General features: G+C 36.0%; 1 protein-coding gene and 1 long non-coding RNA gene across 2 annotated transcripts in view; one reads left to right on the forward strand and one right to left on the reverse strand.

Moving 5' to 3' along the window:
• The first annotated feature begins 6,461 nt into the window (after positions 1-6,461).
• LOC136244236 (uncharacterized) lies at positions 6,462-6,807 on the forward strand. Its single transcript, XR_010695113.1, has 2 exons — positions 6,462-6,518; positions 6,580-6,807. It is a non-coding gene; the product is annotated as an uncharacterized lncRNA (long non-coding RNA).
• Positions 6,808-8,092: 1,285 nt separating this feature from the next.
• The window catches only part of LOC136247037 (uncharacterized), a 70,613-nt gene continuing 51,890 nt past the window's right edge, over positions 8,093-26,815 (reverse strand). The window contains exons 8-14 of the mRNA XM_066038636.1: positions 25,388-25,429; positions 24,108-24,173; positions 20,959-21,088; positions 19,323-19,530; positions 14,501-14,687; positions 11,664-11,870; positions 8,093-8,271 (exon numbers count right to left, since the gene is read on the reverse strand). Coding sequence (XP_065894708.1) covers positions 8,219-8,271; positions 11,664-11,870; positions 14,501-14,687; positions 19,323-19,530; positions 20,959-21,088; positions 24,108-24,173; positions 25,388-25,429 — 893 coding nt within the window. The 3' untranslated portion in view covers positions 8,093-8,218. The remainder of the gene's footprint in view (positions 8,272-11,663; positions 11,871-14,500; positions 14,688-19,322; positions 19,531-20,958; positions 21,089-24,107; positions 24,174-25,387; positions 25,430-26,815) is intronic.

The following is a 26,815-nucleotide window of genomic DNA, read 5'->3' on the forward strand; positions in this document are numbered from 1 at the left end:
TCCCCTGAATTCTCCTTATTGAAGTTTTTACCATTAACCCCCAGCCATTTCTTGGCCACCACCTTGAATTTCACATCCTTTTTCGCCACAGCTTTTTTGAAGACCGCACTCTTTTCAACAGCTTGGCTGTTTTGGATTAGATATCATTTCTTTTTGTATTTGCATTTTAATCTATCTTTTGTTCTTTACCACAGGAAGAAGAAAAAGATAAAGCAGATTCTTAATACTTTAACTATTTCTGATTTTATCAGTAAATATACAAATTATAATACATATATTTATTACATGCCAATTATTCCCTACTGGATAACTTGCCTGCAGCTGATCTTTCTACTGGGTCACTTGAAATCTAGTTGAACTCTCTACAGGGTGATTTGCTTGTAGCTGAAATCTCTACAGGGTGATTTGTTTGTAGCTGAAACTCTCTGCAGGGTGACTTGCTTGTAGCTGAAATCTCTACAGGGTGATTTGTTTGCAGCTGAATTCTCTACAGGGTGACTTGTTGCTAACTGATCTCTCTATAACTTGTTTATAGCTGAACTCTCTACAGGGTGGTTTTTTTGTAGCTGATCATGAACTCTCTACAAAGCAACTTCTTCTAGCTGATCTCTCTGCAGAATGACTTGTTTCTATAGCTGAACGCTCTACAGGGTGATCTGTTTCTAGCTGAGCTCTCTACAGGGTGACTTGTTTTCTAGCTGATCTCTATAGAGTAACTTGTTTCTAGCTGAACTCTCTACAGGATGGTTTCTTTGTAGCTGAACTCTCTACAGGGTGACTTGCTTCTAGCTGATTTCTTTATAGATTAACTTGTTTCTAGCTAAACTCACTACAAGGTGATTTATTTGTAGCTGAACTCTCTACGGGGTGAATTGGTTTCAAGCTGATCTCCCTACAGGGTGACTTGTAATGGTTGCATTAGGTAACTGAATGTTTTATTAGGGTAACTGCTCTATTACAGTATCTCAATCTCACTTTTGCTACACCTATTTCGCTTTTTGAATCATAACTAAGTGGTTTATAATCCGATTCTTCTGTATTACTTCAAGGGCTTTCTATCATGATTATTCCAGCTACATACCGATTTTCAGCTCATTGCTCTAAGCAGTTTGTCTGTTTTATTATTATTCATAAAATTCAATCGCATAATTGTGACACAGGTTGGGGTTTGTATCATATCTCCATGGTCTTTATCTCGATTCCTTTCAAACACAAAAAGGCATGGTTACTCCATCTACTTACTAGCTCTTTCCTCCAAGGGGTCTACCCCGTGGGAATGACAGAATTTCTACCTTATTTTATGCAAATAATCAGTAATAACTCTGTGAATGTTCATCAGATTCCTACCACACTTGGTACTGAGATCTGCTTTAATGAGCTCTTTAAGTGTGCCAAATTTCAGCCAGATTGGATTGTGCATTGGTGTTATGATGGATTTGTGAATTGTGTAAAATGAAGAAGAAAATAATGAAGAAATCAAAGCAAAAATTTGGTGCTCGCATCTCGGAAATGTCTGATCCAGGAGTGATTTTCTTCAAATTTGGTAGGCATTCCAGCCTGATTTAAAATTTTTCGAAAAATGGACTTCTTATATGCTCAATAGATAGAGTATTGATTGCCGATCTCAGAAATTTATAATTTGTTGGGTTGGAATTAGCTACTTTGGCATGCACAGTGCTTAAAAATTGAAAATAAGTACACTGTTTTCTCCAGGGCTCCCCAAACATTTTAAAGTGAAAATGGCACAATTGAATTAGGAAGCCATCTAGCAACCTGGACTGTCTTGAAACTGCAGTTGCTTCTAGCTGCAAGTTTGTACATGTAATGAGAGAAACTTCAGGTCTTATCGGATCTCATCTCAGTAATCTATGCTTTGTGGTGAGCAAATATGTTTCACCTACTGCACACTTCTCAATACAACAGTGTATACCCATAGGAAAGTGGTTATCTCAAGTAAGTAAAAAATCAATTTAACAACTTTTAAAGGTAAACAACTAAAGTGAAGGTGTCACAATGATGAAACAATACCTAAGGTGGAGTTGTGGTTTCAATTATGACACTGTTATGCCGACTTTGAAGTGGTTTATACTTTTGAGCTGATGACACTGCCATCGTAAAATTGCTGTGGAGCTGAAAATAGAGATTTCCAACCTACCAATTTTTCACATATATATTTGCTAATCAATTTACACCCCTTCAACAAATATTTCACGAGCTGCTGTTTTAGTATGTAGTAACCAATGCTTCGTACTTCACAATGCACTTTAACAAATTAAATTTCATCCAGTACTATTGAAATACATGAAATCAAAATTTCAGAAATAAAATTATCCAATGGGAGCCCATACAAAAATTCTGTACAACGTAATGTATGGGACAACACGGGATTTTATGGCACCACTTATATCAAATGTTATCAAGTTTCCACAAGTTTCTGTGACCTATAAGGCTGAAAGAAGTGATCCTAGGCAAAGTAGATACGCTGATTCTGAATTTAGCATTGATTTTTTGATGAAAAGGTGTTTTGTGGTGGTCAACGACAAAAATTTGTCTTGTAAAAGGGTGTAGCACCACTTCAGAATTCTGCGTTACAACCATCCTGGCATTCAAGACAACCATCCATGTCAAATATATATAATTTTAAAGTGAGCAGTTTGTTGTGTTGTGAAGAATTGCTTAATAGCATGCAAGGTGATGCATAGCTTTTGAAAAAGCAGTGCTTGGCAAGTGATACCAACCTTGTAAGGCTTCACAACTACCTGTTGTGATGTTCTGATCTTCCCACTACTATTATTGTCTTTTTTGTTGCAGCTGCATAAGTGTAATTCTAGTCAGAGACAATTTGTGACTCTATTTTGGAAAACCATACATTTGGGCACAATGGTCATTTTTCTTTTTTATAGCTACAATGAAGCACTGGGTGGTTATCTACCTTGTGTGAAAATTTTGTGATGATACATTGAAGCATTCCAAAGATATGGCTAATTTACTGTCTAATACACAACAAACTAACTTTTCATCATCAGTTTATAGAACTGTATAGTGATCAGGTGTGACAAATTGATGACAAATTACTTTGTTGACAAAGATCTTCATTCTTACAATCTAAAATGGATGAAGAGAGATCTTTGAGAGTTTAATCATGTGTTCTTTGTGCCTTTCCTCAATTAAATCACTTGTATTATTGTCTAAAGACAAGAAAATGTACAGTTTTGAGAATGAACAAATCACCCAATTTGTAAGTTAATTGCTGTCCCACGCATTGTGAAACTACTACATGGTCTGATATAATTGAGTATATCTCCTAGAATAAAGAAGCTATGGGTGTGAAATTTCACAGCAAGAAGGCTTAATAGTTGCTTTATCAGAATATGCAAAAAAAAGTTACAATAATCGCTGAAATTTTCAATTGAGAATTCCCACAAATTTTGCATGTGCCCAAATGTATAGTTTTCCAAAACATGGTCACATTTATTGTTTCTCTTTATTATGCAATGATGTCATCATAATATTATATAACAATTACTATCGTCTATACTTTTAGTGTGGCAAATAAAGTGAAATAGTATCAAAAAATTGCTGTTTTACAATAATATTGAAGAATACTGGTCATATATGTTGGAATCTGATTGTCATATTTTGCAAAGTAATTGTTAATTGTGCCCTGTAATGTCAAAGGTCACTCTGTAATACAGTATCACAAATTAATCATCTGTAATATGTTTGGGGTACCTGTATATAATTTTAATTTTACAGAAGACACACTATTCTTAGAAAATTACTTACTCAAGCATTAACTATTACAAGTGGTCATTCTACAAAGGGGTGGTCACCTTAGAAAGGTTTTACCTACCTCATACATTTTACTACATTAAATGGTGATGTGGTGAAAATTTTATGTCATTAGAAAATTCATACTCAAATTTATGGCACTTTGGATATTGTGCTGGGTGCCACGCTAATGTACAGAAAAATCCTAAAAATGTCGTACACCGCTCTGCTGACTTCTTTTGCTTATATCTTTTGGTAGGAACCACTGCGGTTTGCTTCTAATAGATAGCACAATATTTGTCACACCAAAGAATTTGAGGAATGTAAAATTTTTAATTTGCTATAAAATCGCAGTTGGCGAAATTTTAATTTGGCGAAATGCTATCACTGAAAAATTGGCGAATGGCGTAAGTACGATGCTCTACTGACCCGCTTTAAAGACTATAGGACATATTAATTTCCCTTTGAAATTATTCCTCTTTAAGTAGTACCGCTCCAGCTACTGTACTCGAATATCTGTGCTCCAATTTCTTTCGTGGCCACACCCACTTTCAGGATTATTTGCTGTCTCAGCCTGTCTGTAGGCATACTCGCCCATTTATCAATGGCTGCGCACGAATTCATGTCTGCTGCTGTTGTCTGCAAGCTTATGTGGAGCCACGCCCACTGATCGAGTACGAGTTCCAGTATAGTCAGTAAGCCACACCCTTTTGCATGCGTGGAACCACACCAATTTACCAGTTTCAGCTGTATCCACGTAGGTTTGTCGAAAACTTACTTCAACAACTGCTTGACCCAAGGTTTGAAAATAATATTGACGAAATTTAAATTTGTCGGTTTAGTGACGAATTGCCAATTCGCCAAATTTAGTTCACCGCCAAATTTAATTGATATACGGTACATGTGCTCACGCGGCGTCACGCCGGATTCTTGAGATGCACGACACACTTGCAGACTGCTCATTCCAGTGGTGTTGGTGTTGTATTTATAGTTGAAGGATGTTCTAGCAGAAAATTAGAGCACTATAATGCCTACATTAATAGGCATGCGTACATTATGCGGAATAATTTTTTGAATATCGGTGGTAGAAAGAATCAGGAATAATTCCGGAATAATTGGGTGATCTTCCGGAAAATTCACACATTTTTCGTGTAGTATCGCAGAAAAATTTGTAAAGGAACATCCACAATCATTGCTAGCATATAAAATCGGGCATGAAGATCGAGATACTCTAATAGAGCAGTCACCTACCCTAATAGAACAGTCAGACAAGTTTAGTTGTGACTGCTCTATTAGAGTATCTCGATCTTCGGGTATGGTTTTTATGCTTGCAAGTGGTTATATTTTCAGCTGCAGAAGAATATCCATTTGACTTTTTACAAATCCAGGAATTACTCAAGGAATATTTGGGAATAATTTTGGGAATATTCTAATAGATGAATAAAAAAATTAAGAATTGCCAGAAAAAAACTAGGTAATTTAAAAAGCATACAGTAGAACCTCTCTTAACAAACTTCCCGAATTAAGGACACAATAGAAAAAACCTCTCCATTATAAGGACAAAACTTTTGGTCCCAATAGCTCTTGTTAATACATTTTTTTTACCTCTGAAAGAGGAAAACCTCTATATTGCAGCAAAAAGTGGCCAAAAATTTTGGGTCCCAAAATGTCCGTAATAGAGAGGTTCCACTGTAATACTCAAGCCTATACATTAACAAATTTTACATTTACTTATCTGTATTCTGTTATAGTACAGTTATGTACTATGTCATGTGTATACCATTGTTACATCATTATGGTACTAGAATGCATTTGTATTGGAACATTCATGCATACACTATTAAATCAAGTGTATATAATTTATATTGACTGCATTACATCTACCACAGGTGCAATGCAGTCACTATATGGTAGTAGTACCGAGGGTGTTACCATAACACTTTTGTTTTAACAGTGTAAAGTTAAACATTCGACGTAAGAATAAGCTATATAGCTTTATAATACCCATTTAATATTGTAACTCTATACTTTGTAACTTGTACAAGTAGCAATGCACTTGTGCTGCATGCTATTAATTTTCTATTTCATCCCTAATCCAACTTAAAACTTCTAATTTTCCTTCTACTTAATTAAGAATGCAGTTGATGCAGAAATAAAAACATATGTACCACTCTGCGTGGGCAGTTCAAAGGCACCGCCAGTGTCATAATTTGTATATTTCACTGCTGCAGACCGCAGCGAGTGCATTATAACTTATAATGCACTGGTTGCGGTTTTGTAGACCACAACGAGTGCATTATAAGTTATAATGCACCGACCGCAGTGCAATAAACAGATATTGCACTGGCTGCGGTTTTGTGCAGCATAGCACAAGTGCCGGTGGCGAAGACCACTACGACATCTCACCTAATAGGTGGAAAGACACTTCACAGATCACTCGAATTCTTTTATAGCCCGACATGTAAAGGTCGATTGTGGGCCATAACGTCACCAATACGTATAATGTTTACAAGCAGCCAATGGCGATCGAAAAAGCCTACGTGGGTGGCCACAACTCTAGTCTACATATATATAAACGTACTTATACACCTTACTAGTCTGGTGCCATCTTAGCCCAGATTAAACTGTAGTCCACTTCGACAATGACGCAATAAAACAAATATATTCTAAATAATACTAACCTTTACGTCCGATTGTGGGAACCAGTTTTGTCATGCCACCAGATTCGAGTTTAGCCAGTGTGAATAGTAAGAAATAGACTAGTATCGTTTAGTAGTTAGGTTTTGTTTACTTAAACCGTCTATTTAGCTGCTTTTTTTCGCTCGAGAGAATCACTATGGTGATTAGTCTGGTGCTTAGTCTATATGGCACACTGGCATGCTGAGCACTACATGATGAGAGTCGAACAGCGAATGCAGGTTAGTGATATAACCCATAGCGTACTAGCTTTCAATATCTCAGGTGGCTGCAGTACTGCAGGGGGAACGTCATCGCAACGTCTGGCTTGGTTACCCACAATCGATGTTAGAAACCTGGCCTTTATAAGTGTTACAGCTGTCTTGTGAGACTCTCCCCACCTATTAGGTGAGTGGTACATAACAGTTATACAACGTGCACTCATGCTCTGCCTGTATAAACGCACTTGCCTTCGGGCCTGACGGCCCTCAGGCTCGTGCGTTTATATCAGGCAGAGCACTCATGGCCGTTGTATAACTATATAGTGTAGAACGGTATACACGCTAATAGCTAAAATACATTATATAGCTAATACAGTTTGCTGTGTATCACAGTACCAACCATTGTTACATTCTCATTGTGGTATAATACTGTTTTAGTTAATATGCCTATATCAGCTTGTAGACAGTGCACGATGCCATCAGTGCATATTACCAAAATGCTAGCACAATATAATCATGGGTAGAATACCTATGCCATGCTGTTAATCCTCACTTATGTCAGCCAAAAATTGACATGTAACAGAACAGTCAGTGTCTTAACAAAATGTCTGGCCAACATTTATTAACCCAGTACACAATTAATGACATGTTCAAAAGACAAAAATAACTTTAAAAATATGTATTTCATTCCAAACATTGGAATTTCATTATCAGCTTGTACCCCGATATTGCAACAAAGCCTGGCTATTGAGCTATGCCTATCCTAAATGCAATCTATGCCCTTGGAAGCTTTGCAAAAAGGAGTATTTCAAACACCGTTCATGCTTTATATAATATTATAATCAAATTTTTATTGCCTTCTGTACATGGAGTGATGTGGTGCCAGTGTATATGTAAATTATATACATGTTCTGTTGTTCATTTGTTATTGCTATCTACAATGGTACATGTTTGTTGTATTGCCTTTGTGCTTGAAGGAATGGAGACATAAGGAAATAACTCAAGTGCATGAAATCAATATTATATCCCAACTCTATACAGTAGTGTTTTGCTATCAAATAACAGAATGTAATATGTGTGTCTCTAATTGCATCTAATTATGAATGTAGCTATTAACATGATTAGATTATTTTAATAGCATGCTACATAAATGTAAAATACATTTGTGACCTAGTCTGCGAAAAGGGATCTTATAGCCTTTCCAAGTAGTCAAGTTTGACTAATCATAACTCCTCATGTGTTCAACCTATCACCTTCATATTACACCATTCCATGGTGCTATGTTAGGGGTATACGGGGACCAAATTTCAGGGTGATACCACATTCACAAGGGAAGTTACAGGTAGCCAAGTAAATGCAATTGAAAAGGCTGCTATAAGACCCCTTTTTACAGACCAGGTCACATTTTAAACACAACAAATCATTAACACACCAATAAAGCTAGTGCATGTCTATAGTTTTGTTAATATATGTTAGATATATAGGAGTTCTAAACCCAACTACTACACAATGCAGCTACTGCAGTATGATGAACAATACCATAAAATTGGTCACTTTGATTCACATTCATCTAGAAATTCCTGGATCTTTTTCACTTTAGGCTCTGTAATATAGCACAATGTATGAGCAATCCATTAATTTAGGTAATAACATGTGTAAATTAATTTTTAAAACTTTACATTCGAGTAAGAATGACAGAAATAAAAAGCAATGAAACATGGTAGGGTGTTTACACCAGCAGCCATTACACTAGTGCACTCCAGCCGCATACTGCCTGTCAGTAGTACAGTTGTGAATGAATTAGAGATTAAATGTCCACTATAGCTGCAGGTGTAGATTACCTTCCCTGTTTTATTACCTTTTGTATAACTCACTGATCCCTACTTAAATGAAAACTTTCTAATTTTAAAGAATTATTGCAATCATGAGCCATCACATCAAATTAAGAAAAGAATTTTGCTAGACCCAGTATATAAACTAATCGTGTGATGAATGCTCACCCTACTTTCATTTACCGAAACATGGAGTGGTCATTTTACTTTGTTTTCTGCTACAGCATGTTCCATGCACCAGTGTTATGCAGTGTTAAAAGAAAACAATAATGTGAGAAGTGCCTCTGTAACCAATCTAGCCACTGCAGAAATTATGATTGAATGTATATATACCCCAACTATGAACCACAAAGTGGCCGGGTGTCATTAAGGTATGCTCTGTAAGTCAATCTGAAACTGCGGTCAAAATCCTTGCCAGGCAAAATTTCACCTTGAAGTGTGATTTGAAGTATTATATCAGAGTTTGAGCTGTGACCTGAACATATGAATGTTTCAATTTCTGTTTTATTTTGCTATTTCCACTGTACATTGATCTACACTTGTAACATAGTATAATAATTTCATGTACATGCCACCAACAGCTCTGAAAGAACCATCATTGCAATCAAGCAAAATGTCTACTGGAGCTTTGAAACATCTTGGAAATCCTTATATCATGTGAGTTCCACATTATTCTGCAAATTCAATTTATAAGTTTGATTGTGAGTTTGAATTTTTTATCCCATTTTGAACTTTGACCCAATAGACAAACCTACTAGCAAGTGCCTGCATGGCACCCCATCCAGTGTTAAGTAATAGTTAGACTTCAGACCATGGGGTCTACGCCCAATGGCCCTGCATCATGGCGCCTGAGTGAAGCAAATGCACTACTAGAGGGCCTGAGGGTTACTAAATTACATAAACCCTTATGGTCTGAAATCTAACTTATTTAGACCCTTGTTGTACATAAACACTATTGACAGCTACTTGTAACAGAGAAATGTAGTGTTAATTACTAAAAACAAGGCATTACTCCACCCATAGCAACAGTTAGAGATTTAAAATTAATTTTCAGGTGGTGATGCATTGCCAGCGCTAACTGAGGAAGGTCTACATAATTATACAGACAGCTCCAAAATCCACCACAAAAGTGTTTTAAAATGGAAAACAGTATGAGAAGTGTCTCTCTGCAATTATTCAAGTAACACTACGAAAATAGAATCACTAAAGCCATGATGTGCTACTGCAATATCTGAGAAAGGAATGGGATGCAAGGAGGACAAAGGTAAGTCCATGATGAGTGCATTGTTTATATCTATAGCCACTTCAGAAGGTATGTCTCAGGCCGAAGTGATGTTGAACAGTGAAGAAGTAGATTTTATCATAGTCAAATTGTGCTTGGCTGGAGGCATCAGTCAGTCCATCAGTCAGGCAGATTGTTAGCAGCAAATTCAGTCAAATAAAAAAATTAATAAACCATAGAAACCTCTTGCAAGGGTTTGGGGTTGCTCTGAAGACATTTATGGGGTTGGCTATGCCTAACCAAGCCTGCTAAACTGTTATGAAAGAAAAGTGATGTTGGTTTTTGGGTGATACTTTTTCAGCAAGAACGCTCAAGTCTACATGTGCCTCCATGATTTTTACTATACAGTACTACCATAATTATGGTATGATGATATAATCACTATAGTTTCCACAACAATGTGACTGGACCTGAAAAAGTAGAGCATGTGGGCAAAAACTACACTTCATCACATTCTCAGCAGTGGAATGGAATATCTGCATTCTGTAACTTGTAGTATGAAGCCATTTAAATTTTATATAAGTGATGTAAATATCATAGCCATAGCATTAGCACATAAAATGTCATGAGTCATGACAATTTGAAAAAGTTAAGTAGTCATATTTTATGTGCCCACATGCCCTATTATCGCAGGCCCAGTTGCATATTATATAGCTATACAACGGCCACGAGTGCTCTGCCTGATATAAACGCACGAGCCTGAGGGCCATCAGGCCCGAAGGCAAGTGCGTTTATACAGGCAGAGCACGAGTGCACGTTGTATAACTCACCTAATAGGTGGGGAGAGTCTCACAAGACAGCTGTAACACTTATAAAGGCCAGGTTTCTAACATCGATTGTGGGTAACCAAGCCAGACATTGCGATGACGTTCCCCCTGCAGTACTGCAGCCACCTGAGATATTGAAAACTAGTACGCTATGGGTTATATCACTAACCTGCATTCGCTGTTCGACTCTCATCATGTAGTGCTCAGAATGCCAGTGTGCCATATAGACTAAGCACCAGACTAATCACCATAGTGATTCTCTTGAGCGAAAAAAAGCAGCTAAATAGACGGTTTAAGTAAACAAAACCTAACTACTAAACAATACTAGTCTAATTCTTACTATTCACACTGGCTAAACTCGAATCTGGTGGCATGACAAAACTGGTTCCCACAATCGAACGTAAAGGTTAATATTATTTAGAATATATTTGTTTTATTGAGTCATTGTCGAAGTGGACTACAGTTTAATCTGGGCTAAGATGGCACCAGACTAGTAAGGTGTATAAGTACGTTTATATATATGTAGACTAGAGTTGTGGCCACCCGCGTTGGCTTTTTCGATCGCCATTGGCTGCTTGTAAACATTATACGTATTGGTGACGTTATGGCCCACAATCGACCTTTACATGTCAGGCTATAAAAGAATTCGAGTGATCTGTGAAGTGTCTTTCCACCTATTCGGTGAGGTGTCGTAGTGGTCTTCGCCACCGGCACTTGTGCTATGCTGCACAAAACCGCAGCCAGTGCAATATCTGTATATTGCACTGCGGTCGGTGCATTATAACTTATAATGCACTCGTTGTGGTCTACAAAACCGCAACCAGTGCGTTATAAGTTATAATGCACTCGCTGCGTCTGCAGCAGTGCAATATACAAATTATGGCACTGGCGGTGCCTTTGAACTGCCCACGCAGAGTGGTACATTTATTTATATATCATGTACTATGCAGAAAGAAGGCCTTGTATCTAGATACACACACATTTTGTGAAGAAAACTTTATTATCTACTGTAGAGTTAGTATCATTATGTTGTGGTGTGAACATGTAAAATGATGAAATTTACTACTACTAGATAGCTTTCAGAAGACTATACTTATGTATCAAGGCAACATACTTTTCTTGTAATCCTTCCCAGAAACACAGTTTTGAATTTCACTGAACAGAGTGGCATAGTTGTAACCAATTTTAATATCTTTGTTAGGATCAACCTCCCTACCACCTCGATGGAGTGCTACAATTGCCAACATCCCATTGATTTCTTTAAGCACAGGAGACCCTGATGATCCTGGATGTGTGCCACTTTCATATAACAGAAGAGCATCTAGAGTTCAACATTAATTTGTAAATCTCACAAATTGATCATGAAATATAGTATGCTTACAAACTAAGCATATTAATGCATGTATTCACCACTACCAAGTTGGTGATGTAATAAGATTATTGTAGCATACATTTATCATTACAAGTGTAAGAAAAATCTAGAAATTTTACATTTCAGTGTAGGGATCATGGAAATGAATAACAAAAAAGCAGTATTAGAAATGTCTCTGCAATCAATCCAGCCACTACAAAATTTGAGAATAAATGCATGCCACAATAGTTAATTATTGAAAAGTAAACCCCTTGTACATTCACAGTAATGCACAGTAGGGATATTCACTTCTTATTGTTTTACAGTAATTGGACACTACGCACTACTCTGATCCAGCTTGTTTCAGTACTTTATATTTGGGGTTCTGTAATGTCCATATTTTGGTTTAAAATTCTTAATAATTTTTTTATGTATCCTTGTTTGTGAACCCTTTTATATATTCATGACCACTAATGCCCTAGTACTGTATATATGTACATGTACAGTACATCACAATTCTAGTTTTACTCATAATCATGAGTGATGTCATGACCTGCAGTGATCATGAATCTAATAATGCAGTTGTATTCATAGAAGCACAAGGGCTGTCCGCTTATATTCCAGCTGTACCTACTACTGGTGGCTATGCCAGACTGATTCATTTACCTGTACATGTGAGGTAGCATCTTAATTGATACTTCGTACATACACTTTGCACATAACATTCTACAAGCAGTCCATTTCATGGTGGCAGTAGGCATCTTGTCTACAATGAAGAACAGCTCACTGGCTGAACTTCGAGAACACATGTATTCCAACATGTTGATGCAGTAACATTGTGTAATAACACATCTACCCAAAGATTGAAGCCATACTGTGGTTGACTAATGGCTACTATGGTTACACAAATAGTTTGATGCTTTGAAGCTTTGTTTGGTTTCATAACATTTGGATGCTGTTTTATCCCACCAAAGCTAGGATACTAACAAGTTTAACCAGTTGCACAAGTATTGTCATTCCTTGTGGAAGCTGCAAATTTTTATGTTTTTTTTTGATGTGGATATAGTTTAAACAATGGTTTATACAGGAGCTATAACAAAGTGTAGGGGTATGTACACCCTAATAACCAAAAATAACCATCAATTGTGTTCATTAATAATATTGTTGACATGACATTAGTATCAAAGCTTCGAAGCTTCGGTAACATTTTCCATTTTCAAAAGAAGCTTCAGAGCATGTATTTGTACATTCGTTCTAATCCTAGTTAGGAAGGATAAAAGTAAGACAATAGTGCTTGTATTGTATAGCTATTAATATGCCAAAGGTTTCTATGGTGAATTCAAAGCATTTCTATGAAAGAAGTAGCGCCATAGCTCTTTTCTGCTATGCTTGATTGAATGTATCAGCTAGGCAGGCACACAGTAGAAAATTCCTATAAAATAATATAGATTGTCAAAATTCTATAGCAACTTGACGAGAATGTTTCAGGTTGATCTGAAGGGATGTTTGTACTTGATTTTACCTAACCAATACTGTCGTGTTGTTGTGAGAGGAAAGAGGAGTAGCTTTTGGATGATATTTTTATCACAAGCCATGCCCAAACTTTTTTTACCCCTAATTTATTATACTTTGTGTGGGAGATCAAAATGCCACCACTTGCTGTATTTTCCTTATTGTACTAATTAGCTGCATAACTGTACTGTATGAGTCATACAGCACAGTTATGTGGCTAATTGGGCAAATACAGTACACCTCGGAAAATATACAGTACAGTTACGCAGCTCAGTTATAAAAGGAATGTTATGAAAACAAACACATATACATAGTAACTGATAATGTTACATGAATACATTATCAAACTTTATTGCTAAAATTACTACATCTGGTCTACTTTAAAGTTTAGTGGCTTAATTACCCTACATTTATGCATGTACTTGCAATCTTTTTTGTAGTTGAATTGAAAGTGTTTTCTAAACTAAACTGACATACTGCATGTTATAGTTAAAGCACGGCCGAACGTGTGTATGGAGAATACAGCATGAGGGGGTATATCAAGAGGCAAATACAGCATGACGTGAAGCTGAGTGCTGTATTTGCCTCAAGACAACCCCTGGGAGCTGTATTTTTCGTACACAAAAGCCTAGGTGGTGCTTTAAGCGCTTCATTGCACTTCCTGGTCGTTTTGCTTGGAGCAATTTCCTTGAGTACCTGACTTGCTTCAATTTTCGGTGATCAGATTATCAGTAAATTGTCATCTATTTGTAGTTGGAGAACGAACTGGTAGGATTGGTTTGGCTAGTTTATTTAGCACTAGACAGTGTCACGCACGTAATCAATCGTGCCATCTGTATGGGGTTATTGCTTCAATTTTCCATGTCAGACTATCAGTAAGTGTTCATGTAATCTATTTCTAGTCACAGAACCAACTGGTAGGATTAGTCTGACTAGTTTTAGCAGTTTACAAGGTAACGAATGTTATCAAATGTGCTGTCTAAGTGGGGTGGTGCAAACAAGATAAAAACAAGCAACTCCTACTGTGAAATCTTTTTCATAAAATCACATAATTACATTGTATGGTATCAAATGAAAAACTTGCTTACCTAATACTTTGCAGGTTGACATAGACATTGACAGCTCTCCTCCATGAGGATGTTGGATTATACGAATATAATCTCCAGTCTTGATGGATGCAGAAGCACATAGATTAATAGGGATAATGCTCTTGTCGTTTTTACGAAGTTTTTCCTCTAATTTTTCTCCATTGATTTTTACAATTGAAAAATCCAACTGTGTTTTACACAAAATACATGTGGTGTTTTAAAAATATAGTTACACTTATGTAAATAATAAACTTGTTATTAAAATGTGCAGTATAACTAATGTTAAACTTATTAATCGACTTACATACATGAGTTATGTATTACAGGTATATGTATTACAGTTATCAAGGCTCATGTCTTACTAGTAACTATTATATTAAGCAGTTTATGAACCAACATGCATTATAGTGTATCATGTGGCCACGTAAGTTGGTGCACCACAACATGGGTATATTAGCAGGAATAAAGAAACAAAATTTTTGTGCATGCATAAATCGATGGTCCTTCACCAAAGCATACCATTTTTACATTATAGCTGTCTGCCAGTTAGGGAAGATTACACAGCAAATATACTCCACTTTGCTCTAGCCATTCCTGAGATACACTGTACATATGGGTGACTAAAGTGATGATTTTTCTGTGTCTTTCTTTTATTAAGGGTTTTAAAGGGACCAAGATTTGCTTTCTTCTTTACACACATTTCTCACAAAATTAATTTTGCACAAACATGTAACTCGATTGTTATAAAATTGGTGCAGACACAGAACATGTATATAAGTGAATCCATGCAAGTGCCAAGTTTGCTTATGAATTTAATATTCATATCTATTTATGTAAAAAGGATGGATTGGTTTATCATGGGTACAGGATAATACAGGACAAAACAGCATAATATGGGAATAACTTGAAATTGTTGTGTACACAGACTAACCATCACAGAAATGCCTTTTGATAGTTCAAAACCAAATGAGTGAAAGCCATAAAGTTACACAACAAAACCAATACAAACAAGTGTAAAATTGTAGTGTTTAAATACTCTAATAGAACAGTTAGCATATGGTAAAAATTGTGCAAAAATGCAAAAAATGTTGGAAAATGCCGACCTTCACACCTAACACACCCAAATTCTTATTCACTGAGCTGGCTGTACACAACTTACAGTAATTTCTATGTAAGAAAGTTCTTACTTAATAACAAATTTAGATAATCAAATGGTACGATAGTACCATTTAAGTAGGGAACGCCTAGAAAATTTCCCTCACTGCCCAAAATTCTGCCCTTAAAAATCATGCTAGAGACATTTTTAGCAACGAAAATCACCTTTACGGAATAGTACTAGTCCATATAATATATATAACAGCATTAAACTGATATAACAAAACACTTACAGGTGGCCGGGTATAGAATTTTTAAAAATCACCAAAACTTGAATTTTAGTCTCACTGCCTGCCTCACTGACCACAGTCGCAAGGCTAGAGGCCAAATGAAGCAGCGCATGGCCACCATTTTATGCCACAATAACAAACTTACCAGCACGATGTGCCTTTTGGGATTCCGACGAGTGTAGGCCCTCATGCCTTGTCTTTTCTTTTATCTTCAATCAGACTACTAGCCTTCTTCTTCATCCAACGAAACCATATCAAGGTGTTAATTTTCCGTATCAACATTTTCATTCAGCAACATAATTATATAGACACCACAGAATTATTTTAGAGCTGGATTTCAGAAACGCTTCAGTCCTGGCACTATACCATCTAGATATCTGCAAGTTCACGATTGGGATCTCGTTCGTGATAGGTTTGTGACCACGTTCATCAAGTAAAGATCTAGGTGAACTAATAGCAATAGAGCACCTCTTAACAATCTAGCTGTTTACTTAGCAGTAAAGAAGATGACCTCACCCCTTATTAGTCTAGGTAACTGCATACCTCTTGGCTGACTCGAGATATACTCTAATACAACAGTCACTCTAATACAACAGTCATGTATGATATTCTATTCAAACAGTCACTAGTTACATTGTAGTTAGCAGCAAAAAAACTAAACAAACTAGTACCTTAAAATTTGTTAATTTAAAAATAAAGAAGGGATCTATGCAACAAAAAATAGTGAAACAAGAGATGAATGATGGTATTACAGCATAGCTCAGTGGGAAAGTCCCTACTTTGGCACATTAGCTATAACAATTATTTTGCTCAATGCCAAAGTAGGGATTTCCCACTGAGCTATCCTGTAATACCATCGTTCATCTCTTGTTTCACTACTTTTTATTGCATAGATCCCTACATCTTTTTTAAATTAACATTTTTAAAAATACTAGTTGTATCTTACTTTCCACAAAATACAGTTGATTTACAAACACAACCAAATGTAATTTAAAGCCCATCAACTGTACTTTAAGAAATTTCAAAGATTTGTCAACTACACTAGTGATATTAATTAAAATTTAAAGCATCAGCAGTTTGCTGTCAACAACACCAGGACTATTGGCAATTACAGAACTCAGCTAAGTTGAGCTGAAGTTTATGGAAGATTGCACTTGTACTTGGATTAGTACTGATAATGCATGCAAGTGTAGTACAATCACTGTAACCCATATGTAGCTGCCATAATAGTGTGGTTTATATACTGGGCAACTAATAATTATTATTGTAACTATTACTTTACTACTGCACTCAGCACTTGGTTATAGACATTGGCTTCTCTTTGCGCTATACTAGGATCTTGAGCACAGCTGTTGTGCTTCATTTGCCATAAAGTTATACTGCAGCACTTGTGGCAATGCTTTGACATACAGGTGTGGTATTGTACTTACAGTATATACTCTACTTATAGTTACTTTGCTATAATTATACTTATATTAATGTAACTCTTGCTAATATGTACATATACTTCCGTATAATAATAAATACATACTTATTATAATTATTTCAGCTTTCAACATTATAGTTAGTAAAAATGATGTAGGGCTAAAACCATACAAACACCATAACAGATCACCTACTTTATGTGCTTTGATATTGAAATATAAAATATTATGCACATATTGATATCAACAAAAATATGTGCCTAGGGATAGGTGGTTTTACTATCATGATAAAATACCATGGAAAAATATCTCGATATTCTTTTTATATTAAGGTGCTCGACCATCAAACCACACTTTCCTGCACAAATGACGTCACTTGCAGCAGACATATACATGACATAATACGATTCATTGTACTACATGTATGCATGGAGATACAGAGATCAGATAGACTTAAATTTTGCTATATACAACAAAGTGTAGTGCATGGGGATGTGTTTTGTAGAGTCAAGTGCATGCTATAAATATAGAAGATCTATCTATTCCCATGCATGACTAAAAAGCTGCAGACTAGCAATAGAAGCTCATACTCAGCTTTGCATCACCTATAATATAATGCTACAATGTCTCCTATAGTAATATTCTTCTGCAATAAAAAGCCAGCACACCATATATCATTTGCATAAAGTTGCCTATTGCAATGACAAATCTGCTAATATTTTTACATTTGCATGAATGCTTTATTAGATTGTACTTGGCTGCTCTATTAGAGTACAGGTGACTGCTCTATTAGAGTATCTCGATTTTTAAAAAGGATTAATATACCCTCTGCAGATCCTTCTCTGGATCTACAATCTGGATCTTCCCTGGATCTGGATCCTTCTCTTTCCTGGAGCTACAGTGGCAGTGGTGTGACATCCTGCCATGCTTACAGTAGGCTAGTATGAGTATATGGATATTTTACTTTATGGTTTTTATGGAGAACACCATGGTAATTACAATAGCATGGAAATATCGTTTCCAAGAATTTTTGACAATACTGGTATCATTTCATCAGAATATCATTGTTTGATATTATAACTAAAATACTACCCACCCTATATATGACCCACTTAGTGAAAACCAAACTAATTTGCATAATTCTGTTTTTGAGATAGACAATGGAAGGTACAAAAATAATTAATTTTTATGCATGTAATAATTTGCTTCAGTAAACAATGAAACAATTACTCAAATTGATATAACTTTTGTACAATTATATAACTTTTGTACAATTGGATTTATCTCTTCATGGACAGTAAGCATATTTTGTTGCATTTCTGTACTATGCATAAAGCAAACATGGATGTGTTTGTTTACACAGCGGTATAATAATAGTGTTATCGTTGCCATTTCTATGCTTGAACAACCTTCTTGCTTGAAAGCATGAATAGATATGGGCCAAAAACTGTACCTTGATGAATTCCCCCATTCATGATGAACAAAATGAGACAAGTTACAACTCCATAAGCTGTTGCACTTGCAACTTATAATAGATTGAATGAGTGCTTGTAATTTTCCCTATATAATAGTTACTGAACAATCAATTGTTTTGTTCTTCCTGCTGTTTATCGCTATAACTCAACAGTATTCACCAGATAAGACTGAAACTTTAACAGCCCAATCGATTTCCCTCTAGACAACCAAAGAAGTCAGTTGGAGTAAAATGCAAAGCTAGTTTATGCAGCAGGTAACATAATTATTAATCATTTAGAAGTACTTCTGAATCAGCATTTTTGGTCTTAGTGGATAGGTAATTTTTTAACTTCTAAGTGGAAGGGTTATACTATAATTTACCTGTCTAATGTAGCCACATGCCTACTACAAAATAATGGGAAGTTTGGACTTGTTCACATTCCACTGTATTACATACATGTATACACAATATATAACAAACTAGTACACTTTGGAGTATACATACCTTGTACTGTACCTGAATAGTATTACTTACATCTAAATACATACACTACATACCTCTTTCTTTGGATTAGTCCAAAAAAATTGCCCTTCCTCTATTAACTCACTAAGGTATATAGGTTGGTGTGGTAAAAACTGGAACTCAATGCAACTGCCTTGTGCAGTATCTTCATCTCCAAATACATGATTGTTGGTCATGAGAACAAAAGTAAACTTTCCATTCAGCTTCATTCGACCAATAAATCCCGTACCAGTGCCTTGACTCCTGCAGTGCATATGAATAATTTTTTTTATGGTTATGCATACAAACAAGGATAGATCCAAAAAGGAGTGCACCAGGGTAGTAGTTACATAAATTATATGAGCAGGAGTCCAGAGTAATTTAACACATCTGTCTGCATGTGTGTACATGCGTGCATGTGTGTGTATGTGTGTGTGCGTGTGCGTGTGTGTGTGTGTGTGTGTATGTGTGTGTGTGTGTGTGTGTGTGTGTGTGTGTGTGTGTGTGTGTGTGTGTGTGTGTGTGTGTGTGTGTGTTACATACAGCATGAGTACTGGTGTGTTATATCTGACACATGTATACCAATGTGATATACTTCCACATGTGTGTATGGCAATGCATTATTCCAGCAAAAAGTACACTTCTCCTTAAAGCATTAGTGCCAATGTTGCCCTCCTTTTGCAACCAAGTTATGCTACAAAATATTGTTTTGTTTGAGTCACAGTGTGGTGGTTGGTAGCTTAAGGCTTCACGAGGGATGACATAACATGCGCATGTCTACATGAAGAACACTGAAGCATAATATGTAATGACATGGTTTCACATATTGTGTATAACTGTGTATATTGGTAATTGTGCATGTATTATAATTTGTACTGGCTGCAATCATGGTGCAGGTGGAATGCACACAATATGCATGTTATTAAAATAAGCATGCTGTAAATTTTAGTATCACATTGTAGCGTGTAGAGAAGCTTTTATGTACAAATATTAAAATTGCAGTAGTAAAAATTATTATTGTTTCTGGATACTCTTCAAAAGCCCGAGTTGTAGGGATAAGTGATAATTAGTACTGAATTCGCTTTATTTTCATGCAAAAATTTGTGATAAAAATTTTTGTGTAAAAATAATTTCATATGATTTTACGTGAATGACTGCTCTATTAGAGTAGTTCGATCTTGTATAAAAATTTTCGTGCAAGAAATTTTCGTACAAATTTTGTATACAAAAATTATTTCACAACAAAAAAAAGCAAATTACAATAGTTTACAGGTAAGCATCTTAAATTAATTGTCATACGTATACTGTATGTAGAATGGTACAAAAAAGGACAGTCACTGCTCAGTATACATAACATCATGCATTTTCCCCACCATAGCCACTGTAGACATACATAGTTCCCTGGTAAACATGGAGAATTTTCTACGTTGCGTGTGATGACTGTTCTATTAGAGTATCTCAATCTTGTATGAAATCTTTCATTTGGTTTAAGGATGGGGAGGGGCAGCACCCCTGTGCCTCTCCCTCTCTTTCAGTTCACTATTAAGTTGCTTTGATTAAACAGTACACTTAATATTGTGAATGGCTCTAGTATGTGTTGTAGGACAACAAGAGGTCCCTGCATGTTTACTCCATGCACTTCCTGCCTGTGCACCCCCTGATCAACCCCTGTACAAGCTCATAAATAATTACCCTCTAATCAAACAGACTGCACCCTTGATTTCTGTCATCGTTGTATCACTCACTACACCACTTCCATTATCTGGATTGATTATTTTTTCAGTACCTTCATCATCATCATCATTTTGATTAGAAGTAGCTCCTGTATTACATTAAAATATATACATACTGTATATAAACACAGTATCGTACACTGTATATTAGGAATCATGGAGGATTGGCCTATAGTTAATGTGTCAAAGTAGGAACTTTCCCACTGAGCTTGCTGTAATACCATCGTTCATCTCTTGTTTCATTATTTTTCATTGCATAGATCCCTACTTCATTTTTAAATTAACAATTTTTAAATACTAGTTTGTTTAGTTTTTTGTTGTAGCTCAACTATACTTGTGACTGTTTTATTAGAATATCATAAATGCATGACTGTTGTATTAGAGTGACTGCTGTATTAGAGTATCCCGAGTCAGACAATGGATGTGCAGCTAGCTACACCAATAAGGTCTCAGCAAATAGCTAGATTGTGAAGAGGCGTGGTCTTTGTACTCTATCACGAGTAGTCAACCTAGATGGGTGTGGTTGTAAACCTATTGCAAACTAGTCTGGCAACGCCCACTCTTTTGCATGGCACCACCAGACAAATCACGCACGAGATCCCAATCGCGAAGTTGCAGATATCTAGCTAGTATACCTCTTATAGAAATGCCAGGATTGAAGTGCTTCAAAAATCCAGCTCTGAAATAGTTAAGTGGTGTCTATACACATGTATGCTACTGAAAGAAAGTGTTGATACGGAAAATTAATGCCTCGATATGGTTTCATTGGATAAAGAAGAAGACAAGCAGCCTGATTGGAGATAAAGAAAGACAAGGCGCAGAGGGCCTACACTCATTGGAACCCCAAAAGGCATATCCCACTGGTGAGTTTGTTATTGTGGCATAAAATGGTGGCCATCCGCTGCTTTGTTTAGTCTCTAGCCTTGCGACCATGGTCTGATAGACAGTCAGGCAATAAGACTAAAATTTGAGTTATGGCGATTTAAAAAAAAAATTCTATATCTGGCCATCTGTAAGCATCTTGTTATATTTTATGTATCATATGAACTAGTGCTATTCCATAAAAGTGATTTTCATTGCGTAAGATGTCTCTAGGGTGATTTTCAAAGGCAGAAGTTTGGGTGGCACATGAAATTTTCGGGCTGATCCCTACTCAAAATGTACTACTGTACCATTTGATATTAGAGATCATGGAGGATTGGAATTTTCTGGCCAAAAAGTATCACCCAAAAACCAGATTCACAATACCATCCTGGTGTCTTGGTAGCATGGTTACTATAATCAAGTCCAAAAGTGCTTTCAATACAACCCTAATGCTTCCAATAGATAGTATGAAAATTAAAAAATATATATTCAATGAAATTTTTTACTAACTAACTAACTGTCTGATGCCGCCAGGCAAGTGTAACTTGATAATGGTTAAGGCTATGGGCTCGATTTTTTCACTGCCGTATTCAACATCACTTTATCCCGAGACATGCCTTTTGGCATACAGCAGTAAGTACATACAATGCACGCATCATGGACTTACTTTTGTCCTCCTTTGTGTCCCACTTCTTTTTGCTGGCAACCCAAGGTGTCGATTTGTGGTGGCATGATGGCTTCTCTATGTTTGTAAACAGGAATCATCAGTATTTTCTGTGGTGACTGAATTGATTGCAGAGGCGCTTCTCCTACTGTTCCTTGTTTGTAATGCTGTGAAAAGGACTGAAAGCAAAGTGTAATGGCTACTTCCTAGGCCTCTTCAGTAATTGATAGTTGGGGTTCGCTGATCATCCATACTTTTCATGGTGACTGGAGCGCTTCTCCTACTGTTCTTCACTAGTAGCACTGTGTAATGGGCTGAACATAGCTAAAAGTAAAGCATAATGGCCACTTTACTTTTGAGTCAGTAATTGATAGCTGGAGCATGTGTTCAGACGAAAGCATTAACTCTGGCATCATCCTTTCTTTTATGCGGTATGTGCCGGTTCACTGGTCATAGTAATGTTATTACAAACAAGCATAAAGAAAAATTAAGAATTGTAAGTTTGATTTACAGATCACCGAAAAAAGTAGAGAAACAAGGAAGGTCACCTACACCTGCAGATATTATACCAGTGGACATTAATTTTTATTCCTAATTCATCCATGGGTATAGACTGAAGTAAGGATTAAATGTTTACCAGTATATATTATTCTGCAGGTGTAGGCAATCTCTCTTGTTTCTCTACTTTTTCTGTGATCCCTAATCGAACTTAAAATCCCTATTTTTTCTTGTAAATCGTAAATCACTATTATATGCATGGATACAATGCACAAAATGCTAAATGACGAAAAGCGGTGGCCTAGCCACATATGTGATCAGGCTAGGTAGGGCATGCAGGCACAAGCTGCATGACATCACACAACAGGTCATATCACAATATTGGAATAGATTCTGTAACTTGTACTATAATACCAGTCCAATGTTTAATAGAAGATAAAAACTGCATGATGGCACAAAAGGTCATATATAAGTCAAGAAAGTTTGAAAAAGGAGGCAGTTTTATATGCCCTCATGCTTTATTTGTGCAGGCCTGGTCGCATATTTAGAATATTCAGAATACACACATCCACTAGTTTTACTCTCAGTGTTTTTGGTACAATATCATTGTGGTTGTTATGAATGATGAAATGGTCCTGCTACTAAGTGATGAGTTGGTTATCACAGGTTGATAAATAATGAGCATCAGTAACAGAGCCACTCTGTCTAGCTGTAGTTAAAACCCAACATGGTACTTTGATACTTCTATGCACTGGGATTTAATTAACAGTGTTGTACCAGGAGTCCATAAGTGTCTTGTGGTACTTATGGATTCCTTGTTAAGAAAAATCTAATTTGCTACATGTGACCTGATTCTGGAAAACCAGTCTTAATGTGTCGTTTGACAATTCAAATATTTATGACCACAGTAAGGCAATTCAAGGCTTTCAAATTTACAATAATCAGAATTACAACAAATTCTGTGAAATATTCTAACAGGTGCATAATGTCCTTAATGGTGAAAAAACTGGAGGAACAGGAACAGATACTATATACATGAACAGTGTACAGAAAAAGGCCATACGATAAAAGAATATTCATACCAGCTAAAGCAGCAGTGCCATGTGGTTTTACTGATGATGATGTTGGCTTCGACTTGGTGCTTTCATCTATAAACATTAACAAATGAACTAGAGCAGAATCAATTACATGCATGAGCACAAACTACTGTATACACATATGTGTTCACTTTAAATGTCAATGGTATAGTTATTATTTATTCTGAAAGTGAAACAGATCACATCAAGCACAGCAAAGGAAAAATTAGAATTGCTTCAACTAAACTATATTGAGTGATTATGGCAAACTTTCCTTCCTTTTGATATAATATGAAGAGATATTTGAAGTACACAATATAAATATACTGTACATGAGAATGGCAACCTAGCAATGATAATTATCAATCTCCTAGATTTCTTGCTAGTTGTGATGTGTGAAAAATTGAAGCATGATTGAATTGTCACTATGGCCACAAAGCTACATGAATACGTTATCAAATTTCAGGTCTGTTTTTGCTGGCTGCATATCCCAAACCCAGTGGAATGCCATATGAATCATCTGGCGCCTTGATTGATAAACCTGGGGATGGTTGTATCTACAGTAGTTGTACAGCTCCTTGGTATTGAATAAGGACATTTACTGTAAATTTCCTTTAATTTTAGCTCCTACACCTGTATTGGAGCTCACCTGATACAGTCAACCTTGAGCTAAATCTATTAAACACTTACTGTACTTGTTGGTTGTCTGTATAGCGGATGCCCTGTTTAATGAATTTGTGTAAATTGTGCAAAATTTTGTTTCTTTGGCAGGTTTTTGGGATGGCATTTTTGGCAAAATGGAAAGCACATTTACTCTGTAATCATAAACACACAATTTATGACACAAACCTTCAAAAATAATGCTCTGTAGCTTGGTATGGGTGTGAAAGGAGTAGCATACTGGGTTTTTGTTAAATACATTCAAATCATCACACCTTGCCTTCTTTTTTGTTTCTACTGTACGCACAGTAAGAGCCAATTTTTCCTAAAAACTTGCTGTTGGCTTTGAAAAAACAATCCTTTACTGCTAGGAAGTGTTGTTTTTGTCCAAGGAGACATTGGAGGGATATGGTGGTGCGAAACCACCTTAGAATCAGTGCATTTAATAGTTTTCAATTCGCGCATGAGAAGGGGTATACTGTACACAAATTTCATATTGGCTACCTAAAGACATGCTAAATTATTAAATTTTTCAAGTTTCATTAATGTAATCACTTTTTATAGCACATTATAAAAAAAAGTGCACATTATAAAAATGGTCTATGACAGAGTTGAAATATACTTACTTGGTGGAGGCTTGGTTGGTGATGTGCTTTTTGGCTTTGCATCTATATACAAAACAAAGCAAACATATATAGATTATAGTGCTTTTACATATATCTGCATATGGAAGTACATGCTCTGTGTTTGCACTTAAAATTCAAGCATCATAAATTTGATTAATACTATAATATTATGGCAAGTACATGTGTATTATAGTTCTAATGTAGAATTTCAGATTCTGTTGTAAATATTTGTGATTATCTAATATATTAGCCAAACGGATTAATGAGATACAGTATTCTAAAAATAACTACCAGATAAACACAAAGTTGAAGTATCAATATAAATGGTACAATACACTGAAAAACTGACATTTTAACTGTTATTAGCTACATATAGATGCTGGTGTAATATTGGGAATGATAGCCATTAATAGGCACCTCATGAGCTTTTATAGGTTTTTGTTATTGAATTCGTCACCTTTGCAATTGACCTCATCCCATTTGCAATTAAATTTGTCACTTTTGCAGTAGAATTCATCTCTTTTGCAATAGACTCTATGCCTTCTCCGGGGAAACCATGAGAACTCAACATCCACCAATTTGAATGGGGCCACGGTATTAATAATTCATTTACCATTTGAATAACACATGCAGTTGATGGAATTCCGGCTGACAGAAATGGACATACCTGGTGTATCATTGGGGAAGCAACCACCCAAGGCTTAAAGATAGCAGAGCTAAATTAAAGTTTTGGCTATGTTGCCGCAGAGCCAGTTGGCTGGTGAAGCTAAATACTAAGACTGATTACATGTAATGGTTTGTCTTCATAATAATTGTGGAATAATAGGAGAATTTTCAGATATATGTTATAATAGTTATATGACAGCAGAATAGAATATCTTAGTTACTGACATGAGCCCAAGGCAAAGTTAAGGACGAGTGATATAATCTATGGCTGCTGTGATATAACTGGCTTATATTCAAGCAAAAGACTGTTGTCACTTTGATTTATATGGCTTCATATTCAGCTTACATGAACATGCTATGCTGACACTGCATTTTGATTGCTGACATTGTACAATTGGTGATTAACACCTTAATGGACAATATGGTAGTTACCACCTTACTGGACAATATGGTAGCTATATATTTCCTGGGCAATAACTACCATATTGTCCATGTAAATTCTTTGAAGTATGGCTTCACTGGGATATAAGTACTAAAAATAAACAAACCTTAGTTTATTTGCAACATAATTTAAATTTTCTTAGAGACATCTCTTAAAAATGCTAGCATAAAAACAGAATTTGCATAACCTAATAAAGGAGTCACAAGAATGGAATGTAACTGTTCTATTAGAGTACAGTATATCTTTTAGCTACAATTAATACTTGCTAGCAATCGCCTTTATAGTTGCAGAAGAAAACAGATGTAATTATAGCAGCATTT

This window comes from Dysidea avara, chromosome 2, assembly GCF_963678975.1.
Source record: "Dysidea avara chromosome 2, odDysAvar1.4, whole genome shotgun sequence".
In the NCBI taxonomy this organism is placed as follows: Eukaryota; Metazoa; Porifera; class Demospongiae; order Dictyoceratida; family Dysideidae; genus Dysidea; species Dysidea avara.